The sequence below is a fragment of the Sordaria macrospora genome, chromosome 7 (genome assembly GCF_033870435.1).
Source record: "Sordaria macrospora chromosome 7, complete sequence".
NCBI classification, from domain to species: Eukaryota; Fungi; Ascomycota; class Sordariomycetes; order Sordariales; family Sordariaceae; genus Sordaria; species Sordaria macrospora.
Window position 1 is genome coordinate 2,712,541 of NC_089377.1, and position 17,567 is coordinate 2,730,107.

Consider the following 17,567-nt stretch of genomic DNA (forward strand, 5'->3'; position numbering starts at 1 on the left):
AGAAGCACTGTACTTGTAGAGAAGCCATGGACGGTGATACGGAGTCACGGAGTCACTGACGAGGGAAAGAATGAAAGCAGGGCAGTGTACGCGGCACATGGAAAACCTACCGGATGGTCACCCTGTCGTGCCTGATTTCGTGCAACTTGTGGCTCGTTCCCCGTGGCTCGTGGCTTAAGATCGAGCGCATCAACTTCCGCCCGGTCCCGAGCAAAGGTCGGTCTCTCGCTGACTCTGTTGGTCGTGTATGATGCTGTGCGACCTCAAAAAGCCTTTGCGGTCCTAGGGTAAGAGTTATGAACGGAGGGGGTAACTGCTCTACGATAAGCAGGCGGAGAACATTCGAATGCTGACCGTTATGTTGAGATGGGATAGTAACGGAAAGATCCATCTGAATCTCCTGCCTCTTCAATGGAAAATACTGGAAGGAATCGTCCTGCAACAACCTGTTGAAGTGAAAGTGTGATGGATGGTAGTCAAGGGTGGGGTAGCTTGGGGGAAGGTGGTGGGGTTGGGTGTTGGAGAAGTTGGAGATGCCAAGCCGGATGCTAAAAATAAAAGCGCCTTAAGCGCCGGCCAAGACCACCAGGAAGCCGCTAACAGGGAAGCAGCAGACCAGTCATGTAAAGCATTTGATAGTGTTCTGCAGTTGCTCTACCAGCCGGCACCAACATGTGTGTGGTCTGTGTGCGCAGACGGGGCAAGCAAGCCCTTATCCCGTTGCATTGTACGTTCAAGTTCGAGTTCGCGAACTCAGTGATGGGCGTCGTGTGCTTGCACCTTTCCAGCCTCGAATGCTACAGGACCTCCATCATTGACCACTTTGACTGACCTCAACCATTCTTCGAAATTGTTAACCTCACCGCAACATCTCGATATATCCATCTCCAATGCAACGCAAAGCGCAGCACTGCCGAACTATTCCATCGCCCTTGCTCGCTTCAAAAGTCAAATGCCAAAAACCACCACCAATCGAGGCAGCTCAATTCTGTCTTGACCACTCATCACTGTCTTGTAGCTTGGAGGATGCCGATGCCCCGCATTTGACAGGGTCACCATGCCCGTCAAGACGGTCCTATCCACCTCCTAGGCTGGTGAATGATCTACCTATGATTGTATCCACAGCGAATCCTTGTGTTCATCCTCGAATCGTTGACTTTCAGAAACATCTAGGAACGATGCCTATCCAGCATCAAGCAAGCATCGCGGGCCCGCGTCGAGTTCCGGTCCCTGCTAGCATGATTGGCCGCCTGATGGCCGCCTGATGGGCTCTGTGGCTTGCACCGTCTCTCAACACCATCAGCACTGCCACCTGGCTCGAGACCAAAGACCACCGCGGTATGGTTGACCCAGTTGGCACCGACACAAAATCCTGGATAGTGTCCATATCAGATTTTGACACATCTGGCTACCTACCGCGACCACGCATTGCTCGTACCTTGCACACCTCCATTACACACCACTTCAGGTCCCAATGCCGATATGCGGGATCACCACCACATCCAAGGTCCCTAGTGGGGCACTGTGTGTAGCTGACGTACCTGCGCTTGACCACCAAAGTCAAACCCATCGCGGATGTTAGGCGCGCCAGCCGACGGCCAAGCACTCACTGCACGTCCGCCGCCTCTGCCTTTGGATCGATGTTTCGTCTTTAAACGCTTGATGTGGTCAGTACACAAACCATACACGTGCGTACATAGATGCCCGGACACGAGAACAAACACCTCTTCAAGTCCCGTCATGCAACATTCGAGGCCCATGACAGCGAATGAGGAACTGTGGTTTACGCGCGCTGGACAGCTCGTCACAACTTCTTTCAAGTGCCAACGAGCATCACCGAGAGAGATATGGTGCCATATCATGATTAAATTGCTCTCAGCAGCTGCTAGTGGGTGTTGTTTGAGATTGCTATTCAGTCCTTAGCTGTCAACATCTCACACGAGCGTGCCCCTCTCATCATCAGCCAACAGCACAGCTGAAGCTCAGCCGTTATTAGATGGATCCTGGCTATATCCGTTCGCTTGTTTGCTTTGCATGCGAGGCTGATGGACCTTACTCCCACTCTGTACGCCCACCCGGTCTGGGTTTCAGGTCGTGCCCATGCAGACAATTCAATGTTGTTTCGGATTCTTCCCGAGGTCACCCCCCGCTTCCCCCGTAACTGTTGGCTCCCAAGCCTTAACTTCAGCCGTCCAAGTGCTCGGCAGCTTCCGGGCCAGAAGCCGAAGCCTCCTTCGTTGAGCCTCATGGCCCCCAGAAAGGGGTTGATGATGTGCCTTGGAGGCAAGTCCCGAGGTTTCATATGCCTGCAGAAATCTCGACCAAATCCCCAAGGCATATTAAGACTGCAACTCATCAGGAGGCAAGCACGTATGCCCTTCATGTCAACGGAATCCTCCATCATCAATTATCATCTACTTGCAAGGTCTGCGATTGAGCAACTGAGCTTGGCTCCCGAGCCGCGACCCAAGCAAACTTGCATGGAGAATTCCTCAAAATAGGATTTCTGACTGGCTGTGTACGGTGGGATCGGCCACACCAATGAGATCGACGATGGCGTTCACCCCCTTGTCCGCGTCCACCACCCATCAATGTTGCAATACTCTCCATCTTTCTGCATCATCTCCCACACTGTCATTCTTCATCAGCGAAATGGGACGATGCTTAGTCGCGTCTGAACTACAGACTACGAGTTTCAAACGAATATCATGAATCCGGGATCCGAGCACAGCCAGCAATTACTACGATACGCACTGCATCATGTCCCATCGATCAAGCTCTCATCTTTTCGAGTATTCGATGTTAGACTGAAGAAAAGCAAAATCATCCCAACCTTGCAATTACCCCTGGCCCACAGCGGACCGAGCCTCTTACACATACTATGGGCAATGCACTCCACATCTGCACGCAAAACGCGATATGTACCATGTTCTCGAGGACTCAAGAGCCGACAGACGCGGAACAAGCGCCGCCTGGCATGTTTGACAAGCTGTGTGGAAGGGCATGCTAAGACGCCGACTTCGCTCCATCACCACACCCAGCTCAACTTTTTTCTTTCACCATCGTTATTCCCAGAACTGATCCGAGAGGGCCAGCCCTGGATTCTTTACTGGTCGCAACTCTAGGTGTTGTATTCTTCATGAATTCTAGAAAGTGTCCGCGTCTTGTGTGTTCTCAAGACGTCCGAATACAATTCTTCACGACTTCTCGGTGCTATTTCCTTGGACAAAGAGCTACATCATACCAGGAATGTTGATCACAGATCTAAAAGCGCTACAAGTCGACAGTCACACAACATTTGGGAGTGCGTGGAGTTGTCCCCATTTTAGGCGCTTGTGTTACAGTTTGGCCGGGCTTGCAGGTAAGAAGAGCTGCGCCTCTCGTTGTCAGAGTAGCGGGCAGGGGGAATCCGCCAGTGACCAACGCGAAGCGAAAGCTCAAGTCAAGATACTACATAGTAAAATGGCCCAACAGTTCGACACTGTGACATCCCAGCGGTACTCATCGCATCTATGCACACACAGGTATGAAAACAAAGCTAGATAAGGCAATTGCATCTACAGAACTAAATCGCTCAATCTACGAGGGTAATTGCCACTTTCTGACACTTCGCAGCAGGTATTTTCTTTCCCTTCATCTCTTCGCGTGCTGAGCAGCGTACGCACATATGAACGCCCATCGTCATGGGGGCCGGCCTACAAGCTACGTGACGGAGCACGATTCTCGCGAGCTTTGGCATCAGGTTTGGCTGATGCGCATTTCTGGTTGCAGTACCTAGACTAGCTGCGCGCTTGTCTATCGCGACTATCACTCTGACTTGGTGGGCTTAAGGACACTTGATTGGTGCCGCCATGGCGTCTATCGCATGTGTGCTTGCCATCGCGGCAAACATCATGTTATGGGTTAGCAGCCCAAGACTTTAGTATCTTGGGATCTCTTCTAGAAAGTAACTTGCGTTTACTCTGCTCTGTACGTACAATGTCCACGCCGAGAAAAATCCCACCCTCCGTCCATCCCCTTCCCCCCATCCCCCAAACTTCTCCGCCCACCAAATATCCCTGTCCTACCCTCCCCACTGACCCTTGTACACATCCACATCCCCAGCTGACAGGGACCGACCCCTGGCCGCAGCAACAGCCTCTCCGAAACAGGTACCAAGCCTCTGCGAGGTAGGCCAAGACGAGACCAATGGATTTTCCCTTGTATCCCATCATTTTCGTTACTACCACACACTCTAGCCTTCACGTATGTCTCTTACTCACACAACTCGCTGTTGCTACTCTGCCGCAGTACACAACCACAAGTCCAACTAAGTCTACACAGTACGGTGCAAAGACCATTTCGATATAGCAGCGCCTCCAACGTGCCGCGAGCCCGTACCTAGTACGCAGCCTCTCGACATGTCTCCACTCGGATCGCCTAACGACGCGACCCTTCTCTACTCGGAGGAAGGCTGAGGGCTTGTTTCCTGTCTTTGCACTCTTACCCACGTACATACTACCCATCAAGCCTCCTCTTCGCGCGTGCTGCAGCCGCGCTTGTACGTACTACGTTCTGCCCTACCGGATCTCACTTGACGTTTCCTCAGTTCCCTCTTTGACTGCTACCTCTGCTCTTGCGGATATTCAACCCGGACATTCAAACCGGGCTGTGTATTACTAACTTGGTATCTGACTTCCAAATTTGAGACTGCCGCCCACAATGGCTAGTCTCAAGCTCATAATGGATGTCAACGATGACCGCACTGAGTCTCATCACATTAATAAAAAGGACGTCGCCTCAAATCATCCAGCCAACACGGGCCATCCCTATGGACCACCTCCCCATACTCAGCTACCACCGCTACCACCACTACCACTGACAACGTTACCACCCATCACGCTCCCAAGATATGACAGTAGCTCAGGACTACCCATCCAGTCTCGAGATATTAGCCTAGCTGTTGCCACTTCTCAGACCAAGCACCAAAGCACTAGCTGGGCATTCAAAGACGTCAACCTTGCTGCATCTTCGACCCCACCAGCTGTTCATAACAGGTCCACGATGCGTCGTCCTAGCACAGCGAGCAATGACTCGGCGGATCATACGGGATATGTATCAGCCTCATCGTCAATGGGAGGCAACTACCACCAGTCGAACACGCCAATGAGGCCAATGCCTTCACAACCCCATACCCCCGAGCTTCCCATGAGGCTTACACCTATCACCGGCCGAGTGAGCAGAGCAAAGAAAGGCATACCGGTTCATGTTTGCGACATCTGTAGACCACCAAAGGCAAGAGAACTTCCATACTCCCATTGCGTGATGTAATGCCTACTAACACAATTGAACAGACCTTTACAAGGGCAGAGCATTTGAGGCGCCATCAACTTGGGCATGGACCCCCAGAGTACCGTTGCCCATATCCCAACTGCGACAAGGCGTTCCATCGGCCGGATTTGCTGGCTCGACATCAGCAAAGACAGTAGGTACTGACCTGTGAAGTGACATGCAGCAATAATTGATTCTAATAAAATCTATAGTGAGCAAGAAGGCGATAAAGTGCTTCAAACGATGCCAGCAGACGACAGACGTGACCATCGCGGTCCACCCTCTCCACCAATTGGATTGGTACCACCAAGGTCGGGCCAAATACCATCTGGTAGGCTATCACCAGGCTCTTCAAATCCTCGCGGAAAAGCACCACCCAGTGATGCTGTACCAAGAATGGAGCCAGAGTCAGGTTATCCCGGAGCTCAAGATCCATTTCACTATTCCCCCGGAATTCAATACAATCCGGATGCATCGTCCCCGGACATCAGTTGGCCGCCTCAACCACCTAGAACGCTTCCACTACAGCCAAGAGTGGAAATACCCATTGCAGACGTACCTAGTTCAGAACACTGGCGTCATTCTCCTTCGACAACGACCACCTCAAGCTATTCAACAACTCCAGTTTCTGGTACGGATATATGGCCAGGTTCAGTGGTGACACCCTTTCCGAACCTTCCGCAACCGTACCCGCCGAGTTCCAATGCTGTGGATCAAATTCAACCGGGAAATGCTTTCACGCACCGTTTAGCAACCTCGTCATCTTACCACTCCGGTTCGCAGCCGCGACCCTACGATCATCTCGTTGTGCCTTCTAGAGTAGGTCTTGGAGGGAGCTCACCGCGGGGCTCTTACCACCAGCACCAGCGTGGTGGTTCGTTTTCATCTGTTCGTAGTTCAACCCCGCCTTTGAACACGCCCTCTCACACACAAACTTTAGCATTATCTGCCACCGCTCTTCGACCCCGATTAGACCCCCGGATTCAGAAAGATGCTTTACTGGACTCCTCCTATGGTATGCCGGGTGTCCCATTCCCATTGGAGGATATCAGCATATTTGACGCCGTGAGAGCCGATCCCAGCTACAGCAACGACGGTGTTGGTTATGAGAACGGAAACTTGATTACATTGGGTTTGCCGATAAGTAATGGGTGTGGATTCCCCGGGGCCACTCTTCCTATGTCGCTGATGAATCCACTCCATGACGCTGTTGCGCAGTACCTTGAGGTGTACTGGGAGAGAGTTCACCCTGTGCTCCCAATAGTACATCGAGCTACCTTCGAAAGCGCCCCCGAAGAGGTGTTGCGGTATGCTATGGCCGCGGTGGCGACTCAGCTCCTCGATAACGAACAGGATCGTGTCAAGGGCAGTCAGATGCACGATTTTGCTTGGAGGGAGGTGAAGAAAGTGAGTCGGGCAGCTTGGAGTCCTTCTCCTTTGGGCATGGTCTTAGTCACTTAAGAGAATGTTGACTGACGCTAGAGTCAATATAGATACTTCAGTGGAATATTCAAGTCATGCAGGCAATTTTTCTCTGCGAATACTTCGCCCGATTCCGCGGACAGAGTGCCGTTATACGGCCCTCAAGTTTGTTTAAGGACCTTTACAAGAGGGTGAGTACTTCACAGTTCCTTGCTGTGTCGTCGTTCTCAACTCCCGAAAGCATTCAAGGGCCATGGACCGCTGATCCCAGTGTCTGGTCTCCTGGTTCATTGTCTGCCACTTCAGACTGCTCTCCTATTTCCACGGCAGCCACCTCAAACATGATGTCCTCTATTGCACTGCGACACCTCAGTTCTCTTAATCCTCCCCACATCGGCAGTTTCCCATCGTCTTTGTCATCTTCAACCTCCTCTCCTCTTGGCATTGTTTCTCCGCCTTTCAGTTCTTCTTATAATGATAATCTTAATACCCTCTCATCTCCTCTTACGCCTGCCCAGCCGCCTCGGAAGAGACGGTTCTGGTCGTCTCATTTTACTTCAAATCATCACCAGTCTCCAAATTTTTCTCTTCCTTCTCAGCCTCAGCTTCAGGTCAGCGAACAGACATACTTACAGGGTGCTTTCAACCCACAGGTTTTGTACCATCACCCAACTACGCTCAATTATACTGCCTCTCCTTCGGATCAACACTTACCGGTTTACACATCCTGGAACAACTGGGTCGATGCAGAGGCCCGTCGTCGCCTCTTGGCGGCATGCTTTTTCCTCGACGGGCACGCCGCCATCTATCAGCAGCAGCCGCAAGCAGGCCAATCCTCAGCGGACTCGGAACTGACACCCCCACCAGTTCCTCTTATGGGCTCCAGCTCGAGGCTTTGGGAGGCTTCTTCAGCAGCTTCATGGGCGAAAATCCTTCACGAAGACCCTTTGGCTGGCATCCCGGTCTTTGTACCCTCGCCAGAGACCATTACACCCGAATTTGTTTCAAGACAGATGGGCATCGATCGGATGATCATCCTTGTGACTGAATCTCTGCGATTCCCGTACAGGCAAGGCTTAACCGCATCATCTGCCTCGGCTCGGAAGTCGTCAACGAGCGAAGTCGATCCCCAGTTGCACTACATGGATAGCCAGTTCAGCCCTCTGCAGCAGGAATCACTTTGCTTCCTGCCCGACTTCTTACAGTCTCCACATTCAAGAAATTGTGAGTCGCTCGAGATGGAAACACGTCTTAGCAGCCTTTTCCCCGGTTGTCCCATTGCCAATACCTACCTCGCACTGCATCACACTCCGCTTCATGATCTTCTCGCTGTCAGCGGCGATTCGTGGTTATTCACCAAGAAAGTCTTTCCAGCCGCAAATTTTGCCAGTCACTTAAGGGGCCTGAAAGCCTGGGCAGAGCACCATCACCATCGTTCAAGCGGCAACGTCAGCACACCTGCGGATGCCGCCGACCTTAACGTGGTGAAGGCAACAATGTACGCCGCCCGCTCGATTATGCAGTTCTTGAGTTCCGTGTCACTGGGTGTCTCCCGGTATGCGCCAGTCGAAGGTACAGGAACAGGAGATCGATCATCGCTCTGGGGAAAGGATATCTCCGACTACTGGGCTCTGTACGTCTGTGCCTTAATAGTCTGGGCTTTCGGCCACAAAGCCCGGTCGGTCCCTGCCACTGGTTCTACGATTACCACTGCTACAGACGTGCAGCAACAGCAGCAACAGCAGCATCCAGCCAAGCGTCGACGAACAAGCAATGACAGGGCCAGTTCTACCTCTAGGCGTGGAAGTTCAGTGGCAGCCGATCAGCACGCTATAACTTGGCTGCGCAAGGTGGCTGCGGACGACATCACCAAAGAAGAGGTCATGCGGGCGAGAAGCCGTTGTGAGTCGATGAGCGTTGTCTCGCTGGTGCGCCGTCGACTGGAGAGTGACTGTATCGGGAGCAAGAATAAGCTCTACGTGGAAGCCATCGGGGTACTCAGGAGACTAGAGGAGGATGGGGAAAAGAACGATAAACCATGGTTTTAATGTTAATGGGTGTAAGGGAAAAGTATGGCTATCAGGACACACGCACATACACGAAAGAATACGATAATCCATGTTAGGGACATTTGGGGAGTGAGTGTTGGTGTAATGGGGCGAGTCGGAGTTACTAATGGGTCATTTTTGGGGAGCGGGGATAGGTGCTGGGTTTGGTCTTGTTGATTTCTTCTTTTGAGGGTTTGGCACAATTGCTCACTTTTCCAGAGAGAGGATGTGAGGAAGCCAACGGACTCTTTTTTGCATTTGGCGGTAAATCTATCTCGCACGGCGGTATACTATACGAGTTGGTACGACTTTCACGGGGCACGACACGCAGACCTTTTAATGCTTTCTGGATGAACAACCTACACCTTCCTTTTACGACGTCATGACCTCCATGCCTTTCGTTACGACCTGTTCAACCATGGCTCTCTTTCAATCGTTTGCTCTTCCCAGTCGTTCGTTTCTTCTTTTTTTTTTTTTTTTTTTCGCTTCATTCGCACAGCCATTTCGTTGGCTCACGCTCAGCAACAATATTTTGTTTTTACTATATCGTCAACTGCTTCTTCTCATCTTCAAACCCGACAAAACCGAACAACCTCAGCGACATCAGCACGTTGTCAGGACACTGTTTTCTCCACGGATGGGTACTCCCGAACAAACACTTCTATGTCTTTTTGGAGATGATCTCAGATGTTTCATACACTACGATTGCTTTACTTTATGTTATTTTCGAGCTTTTAAAGATAATATTATCCCCTTCGTACGATATCTCTACTTACTTAACTTACTTTCTGTCCCGTTTCATCTCTACCCATCTGATTAAAGAAAGACTTGAACTGTGTCATGCAGCTTCCTAAATATTACTTTCATCATATTCCCACTGTCAAACATTCTTATATTCGTATGTCTTCAACACCGTGCACCAACGCCATACCCCATGTATCTTACTACAACTATTTTCCCCTTTGGCCTGAATTACTACACAATCTTCATTTTTTCCCCTTTTTCTTGTTTAGGTCGCTAACAAGTGGAATGCAAGGTGCAGAACTGATGACCACCATAAGAAAAAGGATAGAAACTGACTTTAAAAAGGTTACAAGGAACTCGCCGCGACCGAAAGATGGCCAACACCGATGCGTATATATGATGAACGGGACGACTAAATACATACGAACGAAAAAAACACAGAACGATGAAGAAAGACAGACATAGTTATTAATCGAAAAGAGAAATAAAAGTAAGCATACCTCCATCAGTCATCTCACAGGGCAACCTAAAGAAATGTCTTTGAATGCATTGAAAGTATTACATGCAAGAACGTTCAGGATTATTGCTCAAAGGGAAGAATGGTTCAAAAAGGTGACTTCAACTTGGTTTATTATTTGATGTAGAAAATCTATAAAAACGAATAGTGATATCATATGCTCATGACGACGCCCCCAGATTGGCTCGTCCCTTTTTCTTTTTGAATCCGTAAACCGTAGCGCCGCCATTCCGTGTGTGTTGTTAAAAGACAAGAACAGAGACTACTGGCGTACTCATACACCAAAAACCGGCTTCTACCGCACCCTTGAGTTGATCATGAATGCATTATATACCCAAACCGCAACACCAAACTTATATGCCAAGGCAAAGATAGATGTTTCTAGAGCGAACCGAACAAGAAAGATTTGCAAGGCAAAAACAAATGGCTTCAACTAAACTTAACGCATCTAGAACAGACCGTGAATCTCACCGGTCTCAGTATCAACGTCCACGTTGAAGTAACCAGGAGCCGTAGGCAGACCAGGAATAGTCTGGATATCGGCGGCCAAGGCGTAGAGATATCCAGCGCCAGCGGCCATACGGACATCCCTGATGGGGACGGTGAAGCCGGTGGGGGCACCCTTAAGATCGGGGTCGTGGCTGAGCGAGTACTGGGTCTTGGCAATGCAGATAGGCAGGTTGCCGAAGCCCTGGCGGGTATAGGTATCAACCTTCTTCTGGGCGAGCTCGCTGAACTCGACGTTGGCAGCACCGTACATGTCACGGGCGATCTTCTCGATACGCTCCTGGACGGTGTTGCCCTCAACCTCATAGAGAAGCTTTTGAGTCTCGGGGTTAGACTTCTCGCTAGCGGTAATGACGGCCTTGGCGAGGTCAACAGCGCCCTTGCCACCCTCGGCCCAGTGGTTGGCAAGCACGGCGTCCTCAGCACCGGCCTTGATGGCCTCCTCACGAACAACATCAATCTCGGCCTGGGTATCAGTCGAGAACTTGTTGATGGCAACGACGACAGGGACACCATATGAGCGAGCGTTTTGGATGTGCTTGGCGAGGTTGACGCAACCAGCGCGCAGGATCTCAACGTTCTCCTCCTTGTACACGGGGTTGAGCGGCGCACCGGGCGAGATCGGAGGACCACCACCGTGAACCTTGAGGGCACGGACGGTAGCGACAACAACGACAACGTCAGGCATGAGGCCGGAGGTACGGCACTTGATGTTGAAGAAACGCTCGCCACCCATGGTGAAGTCGAAACCGGCTTCAGTAACGACAAAGCCAGACTTGGTAGCATAATCCTCATCGGGCTCCGTACCAGCAAGCTTGAGGGCCATCTTGTCGGCCAAGATGGAGCTGTTACCAATGCTAATGTTGGCGAAGGGACCGGCGTGAACGAAGACCGGGGTACCCTCCAAGGTCTGCATGAGGTTGGGCTTGATGGCATCTCTCATCAAGACAGTGAGGGCACCGCCAACACCAAGGTCATCAGCAGTGACGGGGTCGCCGCTCTTGGAGCTGGCAACAACCATTCTGCCGAGACGCTCACGCATGTCAGCAAGGCTGGTGCTGAGGGCCAGAATAGCCATGCATTCACTGGCAACAGAAATGTCGAAGCCAGTGTCACGCTTGTGGCCCTTCTCGGTGGGAGCATTGCCGACCACAATGCCGCGCAGATGACGGTCGTTCACGTCCAGAACACGTTTCCAAGTGATGGTCTCGGGGTCAATGTCGAGACGAGCAAAGCGGGCGATCTCCTCCTCGGTGAGATCATCGGGGTTTGTCTTCTCAATGTCCAGCTTCTTCAAGCGACGGAACATGATGGGAGGGAACTCCCTCTTTCCGTTCTTGGCAGGGACTAGACGTCTGTAAAGAGGACCGTCCTTCTGAGTGTTTTCATGAAACATGCGGGTATCGATGGCGGCAGCAAGAAGGTTGTTGGCGGCGGTGATAGCATGGATATCACCGGTCAAGTGAAGGTTGAACTCATCCATGGGGATGACCTGGCTGTAACCACCACCAGCAGCACCACCTTTGATACCGAATGTGGGGCCCTGGCTGGGCTGGCGGACGTTGGCAAAAGTTAAACGACCAACGTGAGCACCAAGAGCCTGGGCCAGGCCCATAGTGGTGGTGGACTTGCCCTCACCCAGAGGAGTGGGGGTGATGCCGGTAACAACGACATAGCGACCGTTGCGGCGGTGGTCAAGACGCTTGAGGATGCTGAGGTCGACCTTGGCCTTGTAAGCACCATAAGGCTCGACCTCGGAGGGGGCAAGACCAATCTCGGTGGCAATCTGGGTGATGGGCTTGGGAGCCTGGGCTCTGGAAATATCAATATCGGAAGGAACGGGTTCCTCCAGCTTCAGCGGGAGGGGAATGGATCCTCTCTTCTTCTGGTTCTCGAAGTAGAAAGTAGTGGCCTCGACGACGTTCTGCAAAAGCATGGCAACGGTCATGGGACCAACACCGCCGGGAACAGGAGTGATGGCGGAAGCGACCTGGGAGGCCGACTCGAACTCGACGTCACCAACCAGGCGGACACCGGACTTCTTGGTAGCGTCCTCAACGTAGTTGGTACCGACATCAATGACGACAGCACCCTTCTTGAGCCACTCGCCCTTGACGAAGTTAGGCTGGCCAATGGCGGTAACAACAACGTCGGCCTCCTTGAGGAACTGCTGGAGATTGGCGGTCTTGGAGTGGCAGACGGTAACGGTTGCGTCGGCGTTCTTGAGGAGGTAGCTGACGGGGCTGCCCACGATATCACTACGACCGAGGACAACAGCGTTCTTTCCCTTGAGCTCAACACCAGCGTCGGCGAGAAGGGCCATGACACCCTTGGGGGTGCAAGGGATGAAATGGGGGTGGCCGCCGCGCTTGGCAAGCTCGCCGATGTTAAGAGTGCCGAAGCCGTCGACATCCTTCTCGTTGGCAACGGCCGAAGTGACATTGTACTCGGAAATGTGCTTGGGGAGTGGCAGCTGGACGAGCATGCCGTGGACAGTCGAGTCGTTGTTGAGCTGGACTACCTTGGCAACAAGCTCGGCCTCGGTGACATTCTCGCCGAACTTGATCAGCTCGGCCTCGATACCGCACTGTAGTTGGAGTCACATGTCAGTCAGCCTGCCTGTCTTTCGTCTGATGAAAGGTACACTAAGCCATGAATCCCGGAGCTTGTACGTACCTCCTCAGCAGCCTTCAGCTTCATGCGCACATAGGTAGCTGCATGGCGGACAGACGGTCAGCAACAGCCCAAGGGACACTGCCAGGCACGGGAAATATTTCTCGGATGGCGGGGTAAAAGTGGCAGGTGGTGCAGTAGGGCAGTCAGTCCCAACTTACAGGAATCGGATCGATCACCAACTGCATATTGAAGGCACTAATTAGCCACTGGGTTCCATCTGCAAAAGCATGCAGCATGCAGAACATGAACAAACGCACCTTGGATGATCTTGAGGCAGGGACGGAAGCGCGGGTTGGTCTTCTTGGTCTCCTCAATGGTCTGGCGAAGACTCTCGCGGATGCGCTTGGCCAGCGCTGTGCCGTCGATCTTGGAGGCCATGGTGGCTTCCCTGGTGTCGGCTCTGGGAGAAGCTATACTGGAATATGTCCTGATGGAGCTGCCCGGATGGCCAAAAGCAGCAGCGTGTCGAGAAGCAGGACCCTGAATGCGTGAGAAGCAGGAGGAAGAAAAAGATGGTGGAAAGGGTAAAGTGTCAGGCAGAGTCGAAGATGAGGGGGAGAACAGCGCATTAGCTCCAAAATAGCTAGCAGCTGCCCTGGGGGTAGCACCAGCAGCAGCGGGTGACCGTGACAGCACAAGCGACGACCCCGTAAGCCCTGTAGGCCCCGTCACTGGAGATAGGCGCCAATTACGGGAGTTCCTGGGGCGGCTGCAGGTGGATCGCGGGGCGGCGGAGAAGTCACAACAAGCTTCAGAGGCGGCGAAAGCCGAGGTAGAGCTCCGAGAGTCGGATCCCGTACCCCACGGCAATGTCCATCCCTCGAGCACGTCTTGTCCCGTCCGCGCGACTGGAATCCGCTGTGTGCTCAGCAACCCGGGCGCCGACAGGGATGTGCCGAGTGCCGGCAGTGAAAGGCCTTGTTTTGGACCCCCGAGACAGCTTCGGGCTTGACGCGACTTCCTTGACGTGGAAGACGCCCTCTGGATGAAGCTGGAGATGGCCATGGCTGACGAGTTAGTGTACCTACTCGAGAAGGGATCCTTGGTGGGCTTTCTGTTGTGTAAGGACACACCCGTGCTGTGCTGTACAACACCACAACTGAACAGCAGCGGACGCAAGCTCCGGGTAGGGGAAGTTCAGAAGCTCAAGGCTTCCGCCCGGCCAAGCTCTCTCGACGGGCACCTCCACGACCGGGTGGAGCCAGATGGATTCAGGATCCAGGGATTATTTGAGCCGCACAGAGGAGTCACAATGGGTTTCTAGACGACGGGGGATCGATGTCGAGTGTCCAATGATCACCGACTTGCTGGCCAATGTCCTGTCCTTGCCGTCCTCGAGGAGTCCCTGATGGCGCGCGCGCGCGTGTGTGTGTGTGTGTGTCCCGGGGGCATTTGCGCCGCAAAAAGTAATATGTGATGGCAGAATATGAATCCAACCAGACAAACGGAAAACAGTCAGAGGCGTCATGAAGCGGTCATGCTGTAGGTAGGCAGCTCTTCTATAGAATGGAAATGTTGATATGCGTTGAGAGGGGTGGGAACTTTGAGAATGCAGACAAGTACGGGTAGGTGTTCGGACTGCACAGTTCTTGGACTAATCCCCGATATGTATCGGCAGGAAGACCTCCATTTTCCCCAATCGCTCTCGGAGGGTTGGAGAACCATTCTTTTCCATGGCATTTATACAAAGTGCATCCATATAACTGCAGCGGCGGAATACAAAATCCCAAACTGCCAAATGTTACATCCATGCTCTGTGAGCTCTCAGCCTGCTGCACTTATGTAACAGCTCGGATGTGCTCGCACTGTCCTGCTCGTGTGTCTATTTCAAAGCTGGTGGCTTGCGGCGCAGGTTGGTAGACCTGACTCTTAAACCCTGAGTCACAGTTGAGCCACAACTTTCTTATCAATGGTCGCTGACGGGCCGGCAGGCTGCCAAGCCAAGAGCGAGGTGGCAGCCTGCAGAGGTCCAGAGTTCGAAACCAGCTCCAACTGTGCAAGGCTGGGACGAGGGACTGGAGAGGGGCAGCTTGGCACTTGCAGGGATGTGTCTTGGTTCGCCCCGCGGCCGTCAGAGTCCGCAAGAGCCAGCCAACCTATCGCGCACAATCTGCGGAAAAATTACTGGGAGTGGAAATCCACCCAAAGAAAGAAACCACCAAGACCGATCCGACGACGACGACCGCATCTACAAAGACACTAATCCACCCACCTCCCAAGTCGTCCAGCCCGTCCCCCATCCAACCCCCCCGGCGATATTTCTCGACGACGAATCCACTCGGTCCCTTCCGACGACAACTATACTTTCATACCGCCGTCCAACGCTTCGTCACATTTAATACCCCCCAGTCAAGATGAGGCCCATTCTTCTTTCGGGCCACGAGCGTGCCCTCACCCAGATCAAGTTCGTCTTCCCTCCGCATCATCGCATACCATTCCCACCCCGACCCAGTCCGTCTTGGTGTTTTGGCTCTGGCATGCCGGTCACATAGACACACGGCCTCTCTAACATCAAGCTCTTCCGCCCTACAGGTACAACCGCGACGGTGATTTGCTCTTCTCAGTTTCCAAGGACCAGCAAATTTGCGTTTGGTTCGCGCACAACGGCGAGCGTCTCGGTACATACCACGGCCACCAGGGTGCCATCTGGACCATCGACGTCGACCCCACATCCACTATCCTCGCCTCCGGTTCCGCCGACAACACCATCCGCCTCTGGGAGATCAAGACCGGCAGACTTCTCAAGACATGGGACTTCCCTACCGCCGTCAAGCGCGTTGAGTTCAGCGAGGATGGCAGCAAGCTCTTGGGTGTGACGGAGAAGCGCATGGGTCATCTCGGTACCATCGTCGTCCTCGACATCAAGCTTGACGTTGACGCCGAGCAGAGCGATGAGAAGGTCATGACTATCGTTTGCGAGGACAGCAAGGCCACCGTCGCCGGTTGGAGTTACCTCAGCAAGTACATCATTGCCGGCCACGAGGATGGTTCCGTCTCCCAGTTCGACGGCAAGAACGGCGACCTCCTCTACAACATCCCTATCCACGAGCTCAACCAGCCCATCACCGATCTCCAGTGGTCGCACGACCGCACATACTTCATCACCGCCTCCAAGGACAAGACCTCCAAGGTATGTCATATGGCTCTACAACTACCCCTTTTTTTACCCTCTCTGAAAGGGCCCTGTAAACCGGCAACAATAACTATACAGGAGATGAACCGCAAGCTAACGTTCCTAATTCCCACAGCTCATCACAGCCAAGGACCTCGAGGTCCTCAAGACCTACCCCGCCGACACCCCTCTTAACAGCGCTACTATTACTCGCAAGAAGGACTACGTCATCCTCGGTGGTGGTCAGGCCGCCATGGATGTCACCACCACCTCTGCGCGCCAGGGTAAATTCGAGGCGCGTTTCTACCACAAGATCTTCGAGAGCGAGATCGGTCGCGTGCGCGGTCACTTCGGTCCCCTTAACACTGTCGCCGCCGACCCGACCGGCAAGAGCTACGCCAGCGGTGGCGAGGACGGTTACGTCCGTATCCACCACTTCGACAAGGGCTACTACGACTTTATGTACGAGGTCGAGAGGGAGAGGCAAAACAAGCTCAACCAGCAACAACAGCAGCAGACCGTTTCTGCCTAAGCGGATTCCTACCAATCGAGATCGACATTCGATCGATCGACCGACCGACCGACTTCCTGGTTTTCAGCAAGCAAATGGATTCGAGAAGGGCCGGTAGAAAGGAAAAGGGGCGGATCTCGGGAAGCGAAATATGTGTGTTGTGTTGTTGTTGAGTTCAGGATTTTCTCTCTACCATGTCGGAGGAAAGAAATGAGCAAATGGGTTCTTTTACATCGCGCGTCCAGGGATCCAACAATTTGGGGGAAATGGGCATTTCACAAACGGCGTTTTTTTCAGGCAAACTAATCTGAGAACTTGGGCGATTCCACCCAGAAAGTGGTGAAAAAGTGAAAAAGAAGCAAAAATTTGGAGAGAGCAGGTGATGTGGTTCGTTGAAGCAGGCGAACGGACAAACAAAATGCGCGGTTGGAGGGAACTTTCCCCTTCAGCGGTGGGAATTCTTGAACTCCTTAGAAGGCAGGTTTTCCTCTTTTCTTGATGTACGGAAGAGTCGTTTGCCTCACGAATTCGGATTCAGTCGTTCTGCGTTTTGTTTCACCCCGGGCTCTCATATGTGATATCAGATTTGACGCAATTAGTAGAGTTCTAGATTCGGGTCTAAATGCTTTCTCACTTCCATGCGGGCTTCTGAATGATATGCTTTTTATTCCTCATGCAGGCAAAGATAATCCTCGCTAAACTACGGTAGATAAACTATCC

At 52.6% G+C, this 17,567-nt stretch overlaps 3 protein-coding genes across 3 annotated transcripts; 2 read left to right on the plus strand and 1 right to left on the minus strand.

The window, feature by feature from the left end:
* Positions 1-7,076: 7,076 nt before the first annotated feature.
* SMAC4_06306 (uncharacterized protein) lies at positions 7,077-9,233 on the plus strand (the record flags this gene model as incomplete). Its single annotated transcript, XM_003345857.2, has 1 exon — positions 7,077-9,233. The coding sequence occupies one exon, from the start codon at positions 7,077-7,079 to the stop codon at positions 8,778-8,780; it is 1,704 nt and encodes a 567-aa protein (XP_003345905.2). The 3' UTR covers positions 8,781-9,233.
* A 911-nt stretch (positions 9,234-10,144) lies between these two features.
* On the minus strand, positions 10,145-15,008 carry SMAC4_06300 (uncharacterized protein). Its single transcript, XM_024655815.2, has 4 exons — positions 13,482-15,008; positions 13,383-13,403; positions 13,225-13,262; positions 10,145-13,135 (listed from the first exon to the last, which is right to left on the minus strand). The coding sequence occupies exons 1-4, from the start codon at positions 14,227-14,229 to the stop codon at positions 10,490-10,492; spliced, it is 3,453 nt and encodes a 1,150-aa protein (XP_024511643.1). The 5' UTR covers positions 14,230-15,008; the 3' UTR covers positions 10,145-10,489.
* A 406-nt stretch (positions 15,009-15,414) lies between these two features.
* On the plus strand, positions 15,415-17,440 carry SMAC4_06299 (uncharacterized protein). Its single transcript, XM_003345850.2, has 3 exons — positions 15,415-15,628; positions 15,757-16,354; positions 16,473-17,440. The coding sequence occupies exons 1-3, from the start codon at positions 15,579-15,581 to the stop codon at positions 16,866-16,868; spliced, it is 1,044 nt and encodes a 347-aa protein (XP_003345898.1). The 5' UTR covers positions 15,415-15,578; the 3' UTR covers positions 16,869-17,440.
* The last annotated feature ends 127 nt before the right edge of the window (positions 17,441-17,567 follow it).

Bases quoted from the DNA above. Each gene is read 5' to 3' on its own strand.
- SMAC4_06300 (XM_024655815.2), bottom strand. From the start codon at position 14,229: ATGGCCATCTCCAGCTTCATCCAGAGGGCGTCTTCCACGTCAAGGAAG. The intron at 13,404-13,481 runs GTGCGTTTGTTC...TTCAATATGCAG, and splicing joins CTGCCTCAAGATCATCCAAG to TTGGTGATCGATCCGATTCC. The intron at 13,263-13,382 runs GTAAGTTGGGAC...TCCGCCATGCAG, and splicing joins TGGTGATCGATCCGATTCCT to CTACCTATGTGCGCATGAAG.
- SMAC4_06299 (XM_003345850.2), top strand. From the start codon at position 15,579: ATGAGGCCCATTCTTCTTTCGGGCCACGAGCGTGCCCTCACCCAGATC. The intron at 15,629-15,756 runs GTTCGTCTTCCC...TCCGCCCTACAG, and splicing joins CGTGCCCTCACCCAGATCAA to GTACAACCGCGACGGTGATT. The intron at 16,355-16,472 runs GTATGTCATATG...TAATTCCCACAG, and splicing joins CCAAGGACAAGACCTCCAAG to CTCATCACAGCCAAGGACCT.